Source organism: Nerophis lumbriciformis, linkage group LG05, assembly GCF_033978685.3.
Source record: "Nerophis lumbriciformis linkage group LG05, RoL_Nlum_v2.1, whole genome shotgun sequence".
Lineage (NCBI taxonomy): Eukaryota > Metazoa > Chordata > Actinopteri > Syngnathiformes > Syngnathidae > Nerophis > Nerophis lumbriciformis.
This window is the reverse complement of record NC_084552.2, coordinates 35,914,724-35,930,360: the sequence shown is the minus strand read 5'-3', so window position 1 is coordinate 35,930,360 and position 15,637 is coordinate 35,914,724. Positions and strand designations below refer to the sequence as shown.

At 39.1% G+C, this 15,637-nt stretch overlaps 2 protein-coding genes across 4 annotated transcripts; one reads left to right on the top strand and one right to left on the bottom strand.

Moving 5' to 3' along the window:
* The first annotated feature begins 630 nt into the window (after nt 1-630).
* LOC133606572 (uncharacterized) lies at nt 631-14,142 on the top strand. Of its 3 annotated transcripts, none has more exons than XR_009815273.2 (3): nt 631-2,566; nt 2,667-2,734; nt 2,984-3,777. XR_009815273.2 is itself a non-coding variant. In XM_061960657.2 (3 exons), exons 1-3 carry the CDS (start codon nt 2,542-2,544, stop codon nt 13,289-13,291), a joined length of 642 nt encoding a protein of 213 aa, XP_061816641.2. In that variant the 5' UTR covers nt 631-2,541; the 3' UTR covers nt 13,292-14,142. The 3 variants fall into 3 exon arrangements, 2 of the variants coding, with proteins under 2 accessions (XP_061816641.2, XP_061816640.2); XM_061960657.2 differs by lacking the exon at nt 2,984-3,777 and adding an exon at nt 12,743-14,142; XM_061960656.2 differs by lacking the exon at nt 2,984-3,777 and adding an exon at nt 12,743-14,142 and having other exon boundaries at nt 631-2,734.
* On the bottom strand, nt 5,786-8,578 carry spx (spexin hormone). Its single transcript, XM_061960659.1, has 6 exons — nt 8,540-8,578; nt 8,256-8,336; nt 7,744-7,801; nt 7,601-7,663; nt 6,725-6,811; nt 5,786-5,850 (listed from the first exon to the last, which is right to left on the bottom strand). The coding sequence occupies exons 1-6, from the start codon at nt 8,543-8,545 to the stop codon at nt 5,786-5,788; spliced, it is 360 nt and encodes a 119-aa protein (XP_061816643.1). The 5' UTR covers nt 8,546-8,578.
* Nucleotides 14,143-15,637: the final 1,495 nt, after the last annotated feature.

The window sequence follows — 15,637 nt, the reverse complement described above, 5'->3', positions numbered from 1 at the left end:
ACTTGCACTTACAGATGTAGCGACCAACTGTAGTTACTGAAAGTGGGTTTCTGAAGTGTTCCTGAGCCCATGTGGTGATATCCTTTACACACTGATGTCACTTGTTGATGCAGTACAGCCTGAGGGATCGAAGGTCACAGGCTTAGCTGCTTACGTGCAGTGATTTCTCCAGATTTTCTGAACCCTTTGATGATATTACGGACCGTAGATGGTGAAATCCCTCAATTCCTTGCAATAGCTGGTTGAGAAAGGTTTTTCTTGAACTGTACAACAATTTGCTCACGCATTTGTTGACAAAGTGGTGACCCTCGCCCCATCCTTGTTTGTGAATGACTGAGCATTTCATGGAATCTACTTTTATACCCAATCATGGCACCCACCTGTTCCCAATTTGCCTGTTCACCTGTGGGATGTTCCAAATAAGTGTTTGATGAGCATTTCTCAACTTTATCAGTATTTATTGCCACCTTTCCCAACTTCTTTGTCACGTGTTGCTGGCATCAAATTCTAAAGTTAATGATTATTTGCAAAAAAAAAGGTTTATCAGTTTGAACATCAAATATGTTGTCTTTGTAGCATATTCAACTGAATATGGGTTGAAAATGATTTGCAAATCATTGTATTCCGTTTATATTTACATCTAACACAATTTCCCAACTCATATGGAAATGGGGTTTGTATTTGCTCAGTGTTAATTGGTAAATTCTATTTTTTCCCCGCTTTATTTCTTTTTAGGCAATTGACATTCATTAACACATTTGAACAGACACAAAAGTACTGAAAACTTGTACCGGGAATTGGTACCGTCTTGATTCAAATGTGAGAGGTACCCATCCCTACATGCTACACAAAAAAAGTGTGGAAGTTCTGCTAATCCTGTAAAACCAATAAAAAAATCTATGTATCTACCTATGTTGGGCTCACAGGGTTAAATTCTTATGTAGTGCTGAAATTGCCCAAGCTTAGCTCTGTACGTGCAAAGAACAACGGGTAAGTGTGCTTTTAATTTGATCTATTGCATTTTCACGCGCCAAAAGTCTGTGGAATTAATCTGACACCAAACCTGTCTAATATGGTTTGGCACCCTATTGCTATAGCTGCACCACTGTGTAACTAAAGTGTTTATTTCAACTGAAACACAATCTTTTTGCTCACACATTCTGTGAATTTTTATTTTAAAAAGGTTTGTGGCTTTTAATGGTTTAAGTAAACAAGAAAAGTTGTAATGTCACAGAATAAAGAAAGCTACTGTAAGATCAATGTTGCAACACTGCAGGAATAAAGTTATATAATTACAAGTCTTAACAGTGAGAGTAAAAAGTTGTAATGTTACATAAATACAGTCATTACAAGCTGTACTATTTTGAGGATAAGGTTCTCAGTATGATGTATAAAGATGTTTGGGGTTTAATAGGGGTGTAACTAACTGTACACTATATTCACAATTCTCCTTAAAGGTCACAAGTTAATAGCTGGTTTTGGTTTAGATTTCAGTTACGTCGACATCACTCATAAATCATATCCACTATAATAAGGGATTTACTTATAATCAACCAGTCTTCCATTCCTCACTAAACGTTATCATATCTTGAATTGAGCGTTAATTTTCCCTGTAGAACATGTACCGAGTTTGCACCTTAATATCCCCGCACATATGTGGTCAGCCTTTTTTCAGTGACTCCATTTTGTAGCACAAAGTAAAAGTGTTACATCTGTAGACTTGAGCTGTAGACTTTTCAAACCTGGGCAGTGAAATAAAAAGCTTAAAGATGTCAAATACTCAATTGTGTTCAGCACTGCAAATTCTGTCTAATAGTTCACAGAACTTATAAAGTACTACTCTCATAAATAACTGAATTTTGGCCCAGAAAAATGTTCGAAGGCGAAGGTCGAAGTTTCTGGTTCTTGAGTAAAGTTCCTGCGATGGAACTGGTGCTCGAGAAGACCCTGTTTATGTCTGAATGACAGGGTACATGTGGGGTTTTAAAGTGTTAAAACTCTAAAATCCAAATATGTAATTTAAGACCCCACAATGTTTTAAATTCTATGAAAATCTCACAACATTTCTTAAATATGACAATAAAAAGGCCTTAAAAAGTACATTAATGTTATAATTACCGTTTTTCCGGACTATATAATGTACATGTATATAATATAGTGTTCAAGAAGCACACAATACATTTTTGAATATAACTCTATTTTTAGATATATTAGCTGCACAGGTCTATAAGCCAATGATATATACAGTATGTTGTGAAATTACAACATCCCAAGCAGCCTATATAGAGTAAAGGAGGGAGTTAATCATACCTGGACATGGCTGAAGAATCGATGGAGAAGCAGCGGTCCATGCCTGGGTTGGGTGAAGAGTTGATCTCCATGGGAAGCACACTGGGACCGGCTTTTGGCGACGTCCAGTGCGTGACGGCAGGGCGGCTACATCATCTGTAAAAACAAGGTCCGATGGGGCCATTTCCCTGTGTTTCTCCCGGGGATGGTGCCAGCTCTCTGCGTCCATGATTTAGGCCATCAGGGAGTTCCATGCCTCCAATCCTTCAGGAGCGAGGTACACCTCATCTTCCTTGCCTCTGAGGAATACCACAATAACAGCGCCTCTGCTTTCAACTTATCTTATTTGTCCTTATCTGTCAAAAACACTTTGTTAGGCAATGCTGCGATGGTGGTGTTCTTACGATGCGGAGAAGGGACAGGAAGTATCAAGAGCAGCGTGCAGGTAAGATTTCTTTATTCCATATAATAGGCAAAAACATGAAAAAAACGTGTCGATCGGCGGCGCACATTACGCCAAAAAGCAAAAACTTAGTAAATAGGAAATAAAGCTACTAAACATAAATCAAGACATGACTTGATGAGCCACACTGTTTTAGAAGCAGCAGAGTTCAAAGCGTTGGAGGAAAAAAAGTGGCTTTTAGTCTGGAAAATCAATCCATCCATCCATTTTCTACCGCTTGTCCTTTGTCAGGGTTACCGGGGGTTTGGGGGTGCTGGAGCCCATCCCAGCTGCACTCAGGCGGAAGGCGGAGAGTTTGCATGTTCTCACCGTGACTGCGTGGGTTCCCTCCAGGCAATTAGGCTCCACCTCCAAAGACATGCACCTGGGCATAGGTCCAGAAAATACAGTATTTAAAACAAATGCATCAACTTTCAACTTCAACTTTTTTTGCAAGCGCTATTCATATCTACAAGACAAAGTACTTGTACAACCATGTCACAGCCATTGAGTATAAGTGCAAGTTGAAGAATTTGTGGCTGTAGAACAAACAAGTTAATGCATGATTGATACAAAATGTTTTCACTGATGTCACAACTCTGGTCAGGACCCGTGTTTGGAGCCATCGTGGAGGGCAGTGTTGGTGGACATTGTGGTTCAAGTGAATGGAACGGTTATGAAAAAGTCGAAAATCTGGACAAATCTGTGTCAAAAGATGCCAAAACAGCACAACAGTGCAGGTATCGACTTAAACCCCCAAAGAAGAGCGCTGTGGGTAAAGTATCGCCATATCCATCCATTTTCTACCGCTTTTATCTTTTGAGGTCGCGGGGGGTGCTGGAGCCTATCACAGCTGCATTTGGGCGGAAGGCGGGGTAAACCCCGGACAAGTCGCCATCTCATGGCAGGGCCAACAGAGAAAGACAGACAACATTCACACACTAGGGCCAATTTAGTGTTGCCAATCAACCTATCCCCAGGTGCATGTCTTTGGAAGTGGGAGGAAGCTGGAGTACCCGGAGGGAACCCACGCAGTCACAGGGAGAACAAGCAAAACTCCACACAGAAAGATCCCGAGCCCAGGATCAAACCCAGGACCTTCGTATTGTGAGGCACAAGCACTAACCCCTGTGACACCGTGCTGCACCAAGTATCACCATATACCAAAGAATATCTATACTGTATGAGATGATTACTAGTGAAATTATTACATTACATAAAATAAGCCCATGCTAATTTATCTGTGTCGTAATGACTAATAATAGTGCACTCACAGCAGTATAACTAATACAATGTAATCCCCTTATTATTTTCATACCTCTTTATTTTTAAAGGTCAGCTTCCCAGACGTTGTACACTACATAATGTTTTTACCAAGCTTATACAGGAACTGAACTTAAAAGCTATACATGGTTGTTGACTTACAATCAGTTTGTGCTTAGGTGAGGACCCGGAAAGCAAAAAATATATGCAAATGTGATCTTGTCATGCTAAAGTAATAACTAGTTCTTGTTAATTAGCAATATATTAGCAAACAATTAACTAAAAACAGGTAAAATTGTAGCCAACATTAAATACATTCAATTTACAAGAGAAAAGTTTTAGACAATTGTTCTGTCTGCGCTCTGTTTTTTCAACAAATTTGTGCAGACAGTACTAGTGTAGATGTTCTTGGTTTTCTCAATTCGGACAGCTGGAAACACTGCAAAAGTTAACTAATTAGTTTTAACAGAGGTGCTGACAGTCTCTTTTACAGATAATATAGTGTTGTGCTTTCCTTCATCGTGGACAATTTCCTGGTTGTTGTTATGTGAAAACACTCGATATGAAGCACACTGCACTTTCTGGGGCGGCGTGGTACTGATGGTAGAGCGGACGTGTCAGCAACTTGAGGGTTCAAGGTTCAATTCCAGCTTCCACCATCCTAGTCATGGCTGTTGTGTCCTTGGGCAAGACATTTCAGCCTTGTTCCTGATGGGTTATGGTTAGCGCCTTGCATGGCAACTTCCGCCATCAGTGTGTGGTGTATAACGGCCGTTACGATGTTTGCCAATATTTATTTCAGTGTTCCAAACAAATAGTTTGTTTTGTAGTGTTTTTAGATAGGTTAAGCATTTAAGTTGTTCAATATGAAAGAGCAGTGAATGAATTTATATACTGCCCAAATATTCTGAGCCTCTGATTTTACTTTGTCTTTGTTGTCTATTGTCATTATGGATCATTTTTATTTATTCAAGGTATTTAAAAAGTCTTACATTTGAACTGCTGAAACCTGGACAGACCCTGGACTAACACTGACATACTGTAAGCGGTAGCTAAAGGTCTTTACAAAAACATTAAATGGGTGCATTTTGTTAGTTGTTTTGATAATATCCAGGTTAATACAGTAATACTTTTAGTTTGAAGCTTACTTTGCACTAAATAGGAGGTCCCTGTGTGCATGCTGCTTAGAGATAATAACGTTAATTATACTTGACACACGTCGACATAAACAGAACTATTTTTCATAGAAGTTACTTATTTTTACTTTTGCCTAATAACTGGGTTTAAAGTGAGTCAAGTGAAGCTGAAATGTGCACTTTGCAGCCAATAGTCAGTGGATATACTGTATGCTGGACTGCAAATGCAAACCTGCTCTTTTTCTAACCACTGCTGCAACCAAACATTACTTTTTCCTTCTTAAAAAATAGGAGTAAAAACCCATTGTTTGTATTTGCTAGTTTGTACCTTTAACCGTTTGTGTTCACTTGATGCCTGATCATGTATAGCAAGCAAGCACACAATACCAATATACACACACTGGCCACAATCTAATGAATTGTAATACAAATATAATAGCTTAATAAATAAAATGGGTTTTGGACTGGCAGATTTGTTGTATTATTAGTATTATATTGCACAGGTATCCCTTGCTGGGAGTGTAAAGAGCAGTCCAACTTGAGATAATATTATTTTATTTATCGTTTATTAAAACATCACATTTGAAATATACTTGTATCATCTACATAATGTACAAAAACATATTTTCTTCTCCATCATATTTTAAAGGAGTACTTAGAAGTATTCTCTCTTCCACACCGGCATCTCCTGGAAGTACATCTCATCCGGGTTTTCATCCGCTACAAGAACAAGAAAGACGTTAGCATCACCATATTAATGTTATTATATATAACACAATATGTTATATCAAAATGGTATGTAATTTGCTGTCTAGTATAAGTTTATACAAAGTTAACCTGCATATTTCATCATATCCTGAAAGACACTGGTTTTCAACGTCAACATACATGGTAGACCGCTTTTGTCGACAAAGTTTGAGCCCCCAAAAAGAGGTTTGTTGACATATGTTGTAATATTTTTGTAGTGTTGTAACTTCATCATTATCACTAAGTGTGAAACAACAACAAAAACACAACTATTGTCTAGTTAGCTAGCATTATACAGGTACATGTACACAGTGACTTCCTGTTCAATGCTAAATACACTTCAAAATAAAAGCATAGCGGTAAAAGTAACCTGCACTCATTTACTTATTTATTTTTGCTTCTTAGCCACCAGAAGAAAGGCTTGCGTGTGCATAAAAGTTTTATAGTCATTGTATTTACGACGTACAACGAAATTAAAAAGCAGAAATGTTACAAATGTCAACAAACTACCGTAGGTTAAAAAAAATCTTTAATTATCGCCCATTCTTTTTATTTTTGTGGCCAAAGTCACAAGTAAAAGTGGAAGCGCTGACTGGTTTCGGTTAGGTTGACAGCCGTAAGTCTGCTAATGCGAAAAGCTTGGACATATACGGAGATTATTTTGAAATGCGACAAAATTACACCAAATTAAACATTTAAAGCTGCTTCATTTGCCATATGACTATCATTGAACCAATACGTTTTATAGTATCTTGTTTTCCCCATAGTTGTGTCCTTCAGGTTACAGTCAAGGTCCTGTAATCATAGACGCTCTCAATACTTTTAATTCAGTAAACGCTGTTCTCACCTCCATCCCTGGCTTGCTGCAAAAAGTTGAGTAAAACAGTGGCGGCTTGATCCACGCTCAGCTTCTCTGTGTTCTGGCTACGGGTCTCTGAAAGTTAAAAAAAAAACAGCCCATCGTACCTTTTTTAAACCTTGAACTTGCAAATTTACTATGCTAAAACCAAATATTATTGAACATGTTCTACACTATATTACAGTATTAGAGTACTTAAGAGTGTAAAACCAACCTGAGGCAAAAATGTGATTAATATAAAACAATACAATTTAGTATTTTTAAAATAATAATATATATTGTGTTTTTTTTATCCCTTGTGTGTAACTGTACACATTTATGCTTTTTATAGCAGTTTAGGGTATCATTCCCGGCCAGGGTTGCGCCAGGAAGGGAGTGCAGTGTAAAACAAAACTAAAACCACTGATTCTGATTGACTCACTGTGGCAACCCTTGATGGGGAAAAGCAGAAACGGTGGGGATTAAAAATAGTTATTATATTAACAATATAGATTTTTTTATTATTAATTAATTTACACAAATTGTTTTATTTAGTAATGATTAATGATTATTTATATTATTATTATGTTATAATTTTTTTTTGTAGTTATATACTGTATAAAATCAATCAATAATAATGATTTTTTATAAATAAATTACTAAAGTAAAAAATGACTCGAGAAGAGTGAGGTAAAGTGTTTTTTTGTGTCTTTTAAATGTGATATCTCTAATGTATTTCCAAATAGTGCACGAAAAAAGGATAATCTTTGAGCTTTTAATATAAAAATAAATGTGAAAATGGATGAATGGATAGCATTAATATTGACAGAATTATTCAAAAAAAGTATAATTCTCATAATTAAGTGTAGTAAAATGTTATCATACTTAAGTGTAATGTGTCATACACATCACCCTCTTTTCGGTCCTCTGAGATGAACCTGCGCCCTTCTAAAAAAAAAAAATGTGCACGTTATTAAAATTTTAAAAATAAATTGCAAGATAATCTAAATAATTTAATATGTACATACGAGTGCCTTTGAGGTACAGCATAGCCTGCGGGCTCCAGTTTCTCCTTTGGAAAGAAGCCTTAAAGGGAGAAATAAAATTATGTATTCTACGTCTTTTTAGAAAATAAATAAAAATGACAAAATATTTATTTATTTTAAAATTCTAATACATATTTTTTAAATAATTTAAAACAATTATGAATTAACCAATTAACATTTTAAAATGTTACATTTTTATAATAAAAGTATTACTATATAAATACAAATAAATGTATAAATGAAAATAAAAATAACTTATTCAAAAAAATGTATGCTGCACACATTTAATATAAATTATTTTTTTAATGATTGTATAACTTGTGCATTCTGTCAATTGTTTTAAAAATATATATTTTTAAAGCAGCAATCACAAACACCTTAGAGCAAGTAATAATTAATAAATATAATAATGAATCGAATCAGTGTAGAAAAGAACTAGCTTAAAAACAAAACAAATGTTTATTAAATTAATTTGTATTTTATATTAATATCACCTTTGGTGCACTCCAGGTTTGCGTGACAAATGCAGCCAGTAAGAGTGTGAGAACATACGTTAAAGTCATGGACTTCAAACCCTGTGGGAGAAAAGAAGCATTTGAATATAATAAAATATGTCAAATTTGAAGAGATGCCATATTTACTGCTTATAAAATTCATAATGTCTTCTTTGGGGCATGCAAGTAGGTCTAAAATATTAGCATGAGTGCTGGCTAACACTGCAAAAAATAATCAAGATATTGTTAAAAGTTGATTAAAAATATCTTTATAATTGACTTACCTTCATGGTGAAAGTGATGTGGCTTCCAGAAGTGGAGTAAAGAAGGGTGAAAAGGTTAGTTTGCCTGTGCTGCTCATCCGCCTTGTTGTATTTATATTGTCAAGGGGGTAGTGGGGGTGGTGGATTGTGGACATCCCACTGCTCTCCTTCAGGACGTCAGCAAGCGATAGGTCACGTCAATGTGATGAACGAATAAATAGACGCCACACATCCATTCAGCTTTGTTCATTGACTGCACGCCACTGTAAATATTTCTGAATTAAAAATGTGCCCATAAGCAGTTCTCTCTCTCTCTCTTAATGGACAGCGCAGTTCTTCACAATGACTGCATGGTGGCGGTCAATAGAAATACTGACACGTGCCCCTTGAGCACAGAAGCAAACATGGATAAAATGAAAGATGGAGCTGATGGAACTAAAGAATAATAAGAAATGGTGCTGGACTGCAATTTGGGTACAGGTTTGCACTCCTAATTTTTTATAATATTTTGACTTAGTTTATTAACAAATTGGGCCTAAAATAAATGATAAATGATAAATGGGTTGTACTTGTATAGCGCTTTTCTACCTTCAAGGTACTCAAAGCGCTTTGACACTACTTCCACATTTACCCATTCACACACACATTCACACACTGATGGAGGGAGCTGCCATGCAAGGCGCTAACCAGCACCCATCAGGAGCAAGGGTGAAGTGTCTTGCTCAGGACACAACGGACATGACGAGGTTGGTACTAGGTGGGGATTGAACCAGGGACCCTCGGGTCGCGCACGGCCACTTTTCCACTGCGCCACGCAAAGCACCCAAAAACCTAAAATAGGAGTAGGGAAAATGTATATACCTGTATATTATTTTGTATTTTTGTGTTCTTATAAATTACAATGCAAGTATGAAAAGTAGGATTCGAAAACTCATGTCTAAATTTAGCAAACCACACAGTTCAATGTTGTCAAATAATTGTTATAACTAGAACATACAAATTTTAAGAATAATAGCGTATGACTGCTGAAATGTCAGAGCCAAACTAAAACGCTAATGGGCAGCTCCTGCTAGATAGCGTTGATTAACAGAATATGCGACTCTAAAGAGCATTTCAGCAAATTGAGCAGGAAAAGCTAGCGCATTAATGTTAGCATGATAAAATGCTAACGTCAGCGTGCTAACATTTAGCACGCGTCAAGCATCAAATTATATGACCCTGAGGGGCAAACCTGAAAAAATGTGTTAAAAAAGCTAACATGCTGACTTCCGGTTGAGTCTGTGCAAGGCATGCTTTGCGGGTGCTCTGTGGACATTTTTTATCCATCCATCCAGCCATTTTCTACCACTTGTCCCTTTCGGGGTCGCAGGGGGTGCTGGAGTCTATCTCAGCTGCATTCGGGCCGAAGGCGGTGTACACCCTGGACAAGTCGTCACCTCATCTTTATATTTTTACTAATTCCGGCCGTCAACACTACCATAATTTTTACTGACCTGTCGTGTGCTGCTTCTTTTTTGTGGATTGTGCCTGTGAATTCCATGATGTCTGGCCGAGGGAAATCCAACAAGCTCTGACCATTTTCCCTTTAAAATTGCATTGCAAAGTTTCACCTACTTGGGTGTCCGGGTCACATATACCGTATGTGTGACCCGGACATACGCTTGTGACATACGCTTGCAGAGCTTTATAAAGCCAACTTTGTTCCACTGTTGTCCAGAATCCAGGGAGATTTTGCCTGCTGGTCCTCACGTAATTTATTTATGGTGGCCTGTGTCAACTCTGTTAAAATGAATGTACTTCCGCGATTTTCTCATTTGTTCCAATGTTTAACCCTTTTTCTCCCTCAGTCCTTCTTTCGTAAATTAGATTAGTCAGATTTTCACTTAATTTGGAATAAAAAGACTCACAGATTTTGTAAACAATTAATACAGAAAGCCAAATCGTCGGGAAGATTAGCACTCACAAACATTAGATTTTATTACTGGGAAATCAACATTAGAATTCTTAAATATTGGTTATGAAGCATTTGATCCCCCTCCGTCATGGTTGGTTATGGAGGCTAACTCAACAAAACTAGTACCTCTTAGTGCTCTGGTTTACTCTCCCATCCACTCTTGTACTTCCGCTTTTTTGAAAAAGCCAATCATAAAAAAAACTCATTCAGAATTTGGGTTCAGTGTAAGTGCTATTTTGGTTTACAGACTATTTTTAGTCTTGCACTCATTACTGCTAATCGTGCTTTCCGTCCCTCTCTTGTCGATAGTGCCTTTTTAAGATGGTCAAGTCTGGGGATCAACAACATTAAAGATGTATACATTGACAACATATTTGCCACTTTCCAGCAACTTTGTAATAATTCTCACTCCCTATACAACAATTTTTTTTAGATACGTATCTATAGATCCGGAGTTTTGTTCGTAATATTTTTCCAAGGTTTCCAAAATTTCTGACTGACGCAGATTTAGGCGCTTTTTTGACACCATGTCCGACTTTAAAAGGATCAATTACACGTATTTACAATTTAAAAAATTATTTACGCCCTGAATCTCTGATTTTCAATTAAGTCACTTTGGGAGTGTGACTTAGGTGTGACCCTTTCTGAGGAGAGCTGGACCAAAATTTTAAGTAGAGTTCACAAGTCTTCTATTTATGTTAGACACAGCCTTATTCAGTGCAAGCTAATACAGCCTACCTATTATACCACGGTCCGGCTGGCTAAGATGCACAGTATGACGGAATATCGGTATTATGTGATTGACATACTTGCCCACCTTGAGACCTCCGAATTCAGGAGATGGGGGTGGGGGGCGGGGTTGAGGTGCAGGCAACATACCCTTTCCCCTTCGAGCTTTTCTGGATGAAATGAAATTCTTTTTTCCAGTCATTTTGGAACTTGCAAGCGTATTTCTTCTTTTTACTCGCCATGTCTCTTCTTCGTTCTTCTGCTTCGTCGTCTCCTTGTTGTGTGTGCAGTTGTGCACTGAGCTCCAAAAGCTGTAGATGTTATTGTAGCGTCCCGGTGGAGTTAGTGCTGCAAGGGATTCTGGGTATTTGTTCTGTTGTGTTTATGTTGTGTTACGGTACGGACGTTCTCCCGAAATGCGTTTGTCATTCTTGTTTGGTGTGGGTTCACAGTGTGGCGCATATTAGTAACAGTGTTAAAGTTGTTTATACGGCCACCGTCAATGTGACATGTATGGCTGTTGACCAAGTATGCCTTGCGTTATCATTTTTTTTTTTTTTTTTTTTTTTTTGTGTCCTGTCCAGCTTCTCAGGCAAATCATATAGTTGATGTAGATGCCCATGTCGGCTGTTCAGATTTACTTTACAAAAGAGAAGTGTAGGATACTTCTCTTGTTGCCTTATTAGTATTTGACTTTATTAAATGTATTTATATTATCATTTAGTGCAGCCGGGCCGGAGCAGGAGGGGATAGAAAGAGAAAAAAAAAGAAGACAGAGGGGGAAATTGTGGGGACAAGAGGGGGATTAGACAGAGAGACAAAAACAACAACAGCAAACAACAACAACAACAACAATAGAGCAACATCAGCAAATATGACATGTACAAATATGATGGTAAAAGTAATAGCAAATAAGCAGTTAGCGAAAAATAAAAAATAATACAGAAATGACAATGAGCATTATTACACTACAAATGGATCAATACAAATACCAATAGAAATAGCGCTATTGATAATGAACAATACCAATAATTTACCTTTATTATCAACAATACAGTTGTTTAAATGCAACAATACATATACGTAATGATAACTTGAGATACGAAAGAATGCAGAAAAATGGAGGGGGAGAAAGAGAAGCAACCTACATTAACCTTGTAGATTGTTATAGTCACAATAGGTTAAGCTTTGTCAGTGTGCCATGTGTTACACCCAGTTTACCCTAGGGCAACAACGTTAATATATGTTTGATGAAACGTGATTATGTGCATGAGTGTAAGTATGCATATGTACTTGTATATGTACAGAATGTGTATATGTGTTTGTACAATGAATGTATATGTACAGAATGTGTATATGTGTTTGTACAGTGAATGTATATGTACTGTATGTGTATGTTTGTATATTGAATGTGCGTGTGGATGTACGAACATTAGGTAGGTAAATATGTACTGTATTTGTGTATGTATGTGGGAGCGTAGGTACCTATGTACGTATGTGAGCATATGTGAATTTGCATGTACAATACATTCGACTCCCAGAGTGCGTGGGAGCCAGAGCACGGCCCCATCACCCCCGAGAGCCCAACCCACAAACAGGAGGCGTGGTGCCCAGGGAACCAGGGACCACCGCCCCCACGCAGCCAAGCCGGCCAGCGACAGGAACCCCAGAGCCCGACCCACCGTACCGCCCACAAGGGCCAGCAGCAGGCCGCAGACAGACGCACCCGGCAGAGGACAGGGCACGAGAAAAGCAGGGGACAGCCAGACCCCAAGCCAGCGAGAGACCACACCCCACACAGGCAGAAAGGCGAGACGCCCCGCCCGAGGGACCCAGAGACTCCCCGCAACCGGACGGGAAGACCGCACCCGCCCCACCGGCAACCGGGCCCCCACGAGCCCACCCCCCTCCCCCGGAGAGCGCGGCGAGGCCAGCCCCCGGCCACCCCACCCAAACCGGCCGGCGCAGGACCACCCAGGCACAGGGCCACGGGAACCACCCACCCCACCCGCAGGGACCCCAACGATGGAGATGGAACAACCAGCAACCGCCCCGCCGAGCCCCCCCCCCTGAGGGAGGGGAAAAATTAAAAAATAATATTAATAAAATATATTAAAAAATAAATAAATAAATAAATTAATTAATTAATTAATTTAAAAAAAAAGAATTAAAAGAAGATCACAGACATGCTGACAAACAAGGTCACTACCCCAGCAACTGGCCGACTCGCAGCACCTCGGAATACCTTGCAGCACCAAGCTACCACAATAGACGCAGGGACTAGGCCCAACAGGCCCCAACCAAGACGGGCACCCGGAAGGGATGGACAGCGGGACCCAGGAGCTCCAGACACGCAGTTCGGATGCAGTAGCCTGAGGCGTCGACCACCGTCTGACAGGCAGGCCCAGAGCGTACCCCCAGAAATGTACATACATACATACATATATACATACACATACACACATACATGCGTTATCATTAAACCAGTTGAAAGATCATACAACGTGTCAGCATTTCTTGACATCTTCGAGTAAAGATCATTGTTAAACCCGTCCAACGCTACATTATTATGTGACTGGGCCGGTACGCTGTTTATATGGAGGAAAAGCGGACGCCTGGACAGCATGCGGCCGTTGGGGGGTGAAGATTTCAGGTGAGAGAGGACGTTAAACACAGTGTCTTAAAGGCACGCCCCCAATATTGTTGACCGGGCGGAAATTGGGAGAAATTCGGGAGAATGGTTGCCCCGGGAGATTTTCGGGAGGGGCACTGAAATTCGGGAGTCTCCCGGGAAAATTGGGAGGGTAGGCAATTATGGTGATTAGGTGTGCCCAAAAAGCCTATTAAACATAACTAAAATAACACACTGTTAGAAAATACACTATTTTGCATTTCATGTGTTTGTTTCACTGAAGTGTTTTAGTCTTAGTGTTGTATCTGTTTTAATAGCTAATTTTTTATGTTTGTACTGTAAATATTTGTTTGTATTGTAGCACTTTAAGATTTACTTAAATGAAAAGAGTGTAACAAATAAAATCAATTATAATTATGTATCACTTCTGGCAGGCGTTTTATCTGTCCTTCTCTGTTCAGTGGTACTTGAACGCACCATAAAAACATAAGACCGATCATTATAATTCCGTGCTCAGAGAGCAGAGCTTGTAGGTTCAGTGTGCGCAACTGAATAGCTTAGTAGAGAATATAGGACCCACTTTCTGTCAAAAAGTGATGACGTCATATACATTTTATACAAAAAAACTAAAGTCCCGCGCTCCCTGTTTTCCGGTGTATATATGTCTTGCCTTCTGACATCCTATGATTTGACCGATCAATCTATGACCCCTAAACTTCCTGTAAAAAATGTTTTTCGTACTAAAATTATATGACATCATCACTTTTTGACAGAAAGGGGGTCCTATATTCTCTCTTAGTTGCTCAGACGGTAATGTGTTTATCCATCCATCAATTTTCTACCGCTTGTCCCTTTTGGGGTAGCGGTGGGTGCTGGAGCCTATATCTCAGCTGCATTCGGGGGGAAGGCGGGGTAAAAAAGTTAAAGTTAAAGTACCAATGATTGTCACACACACACTGTAGGTGTGGCGAGATTATTCTCTGCATTTGACCCATCACCCTTGATCACCCCCTGGGAGGTGAGGGGAGCAGTGGGCAGCAGCGGTTGCCGCGCCCGGGAATCATTTTTGGTGATTTAACCCCCAATTCCAACCCTTGATGCTGAGTGCCAAGCAGGGAGGTAATGGGTCCCATTTTTTTTTTTATAGTCTTTGGTATGACTCGGCCGGGGTTTGAACTCACAACCTACCGATCTCAGGGCGGACACTCTAACCACTAGGCCACTGAGTAGGTGTACACCCTGGACAAGTCGCCACCTCATCATCACCGGGCCAACACAGTTAGAAGTTTAAATTGAGATGTTGTTTTTAACGGGGAGAAATATGTCTCTTGTTTTCATGTTAGCATTTAAGCTCGCGAGCAGGCTCCAGTAAGTCCGCTGTGGCTCGTGAGTTTATAAAAGTGAAGTTATCGGTTTTTAGATCATTTTAATTGAAATGGGTAATACAGGAGTGTTTAGCCGTCATCATTATTACCGTTTATTGTTACCTCCCTACAATGTAGTCTTGTTTCCCGGTAAAAAATCCAAACACTGTCTTCGTAGTTGTAGCTCTTATTGGATCCCTGCCATGATTTACCACCGCCCCTCTCCGGCATGCCACTGTGATTGGATAGATTCATACTTTTCCCTCTTACTTCAAGACGAAAAAAATATGATTGGATTTCCTCTCTGTCAGTTATTTAATTGTCTCGTTTTTATTCGGCGACTAAATTGTCAATTAATTTTGTCATTGTTTTTGTAAACGTGCATTTGTTTTGACTCGTTGTCGTCCTATTTTAGTCAGGGGAAAATGGGTAGTTGACGA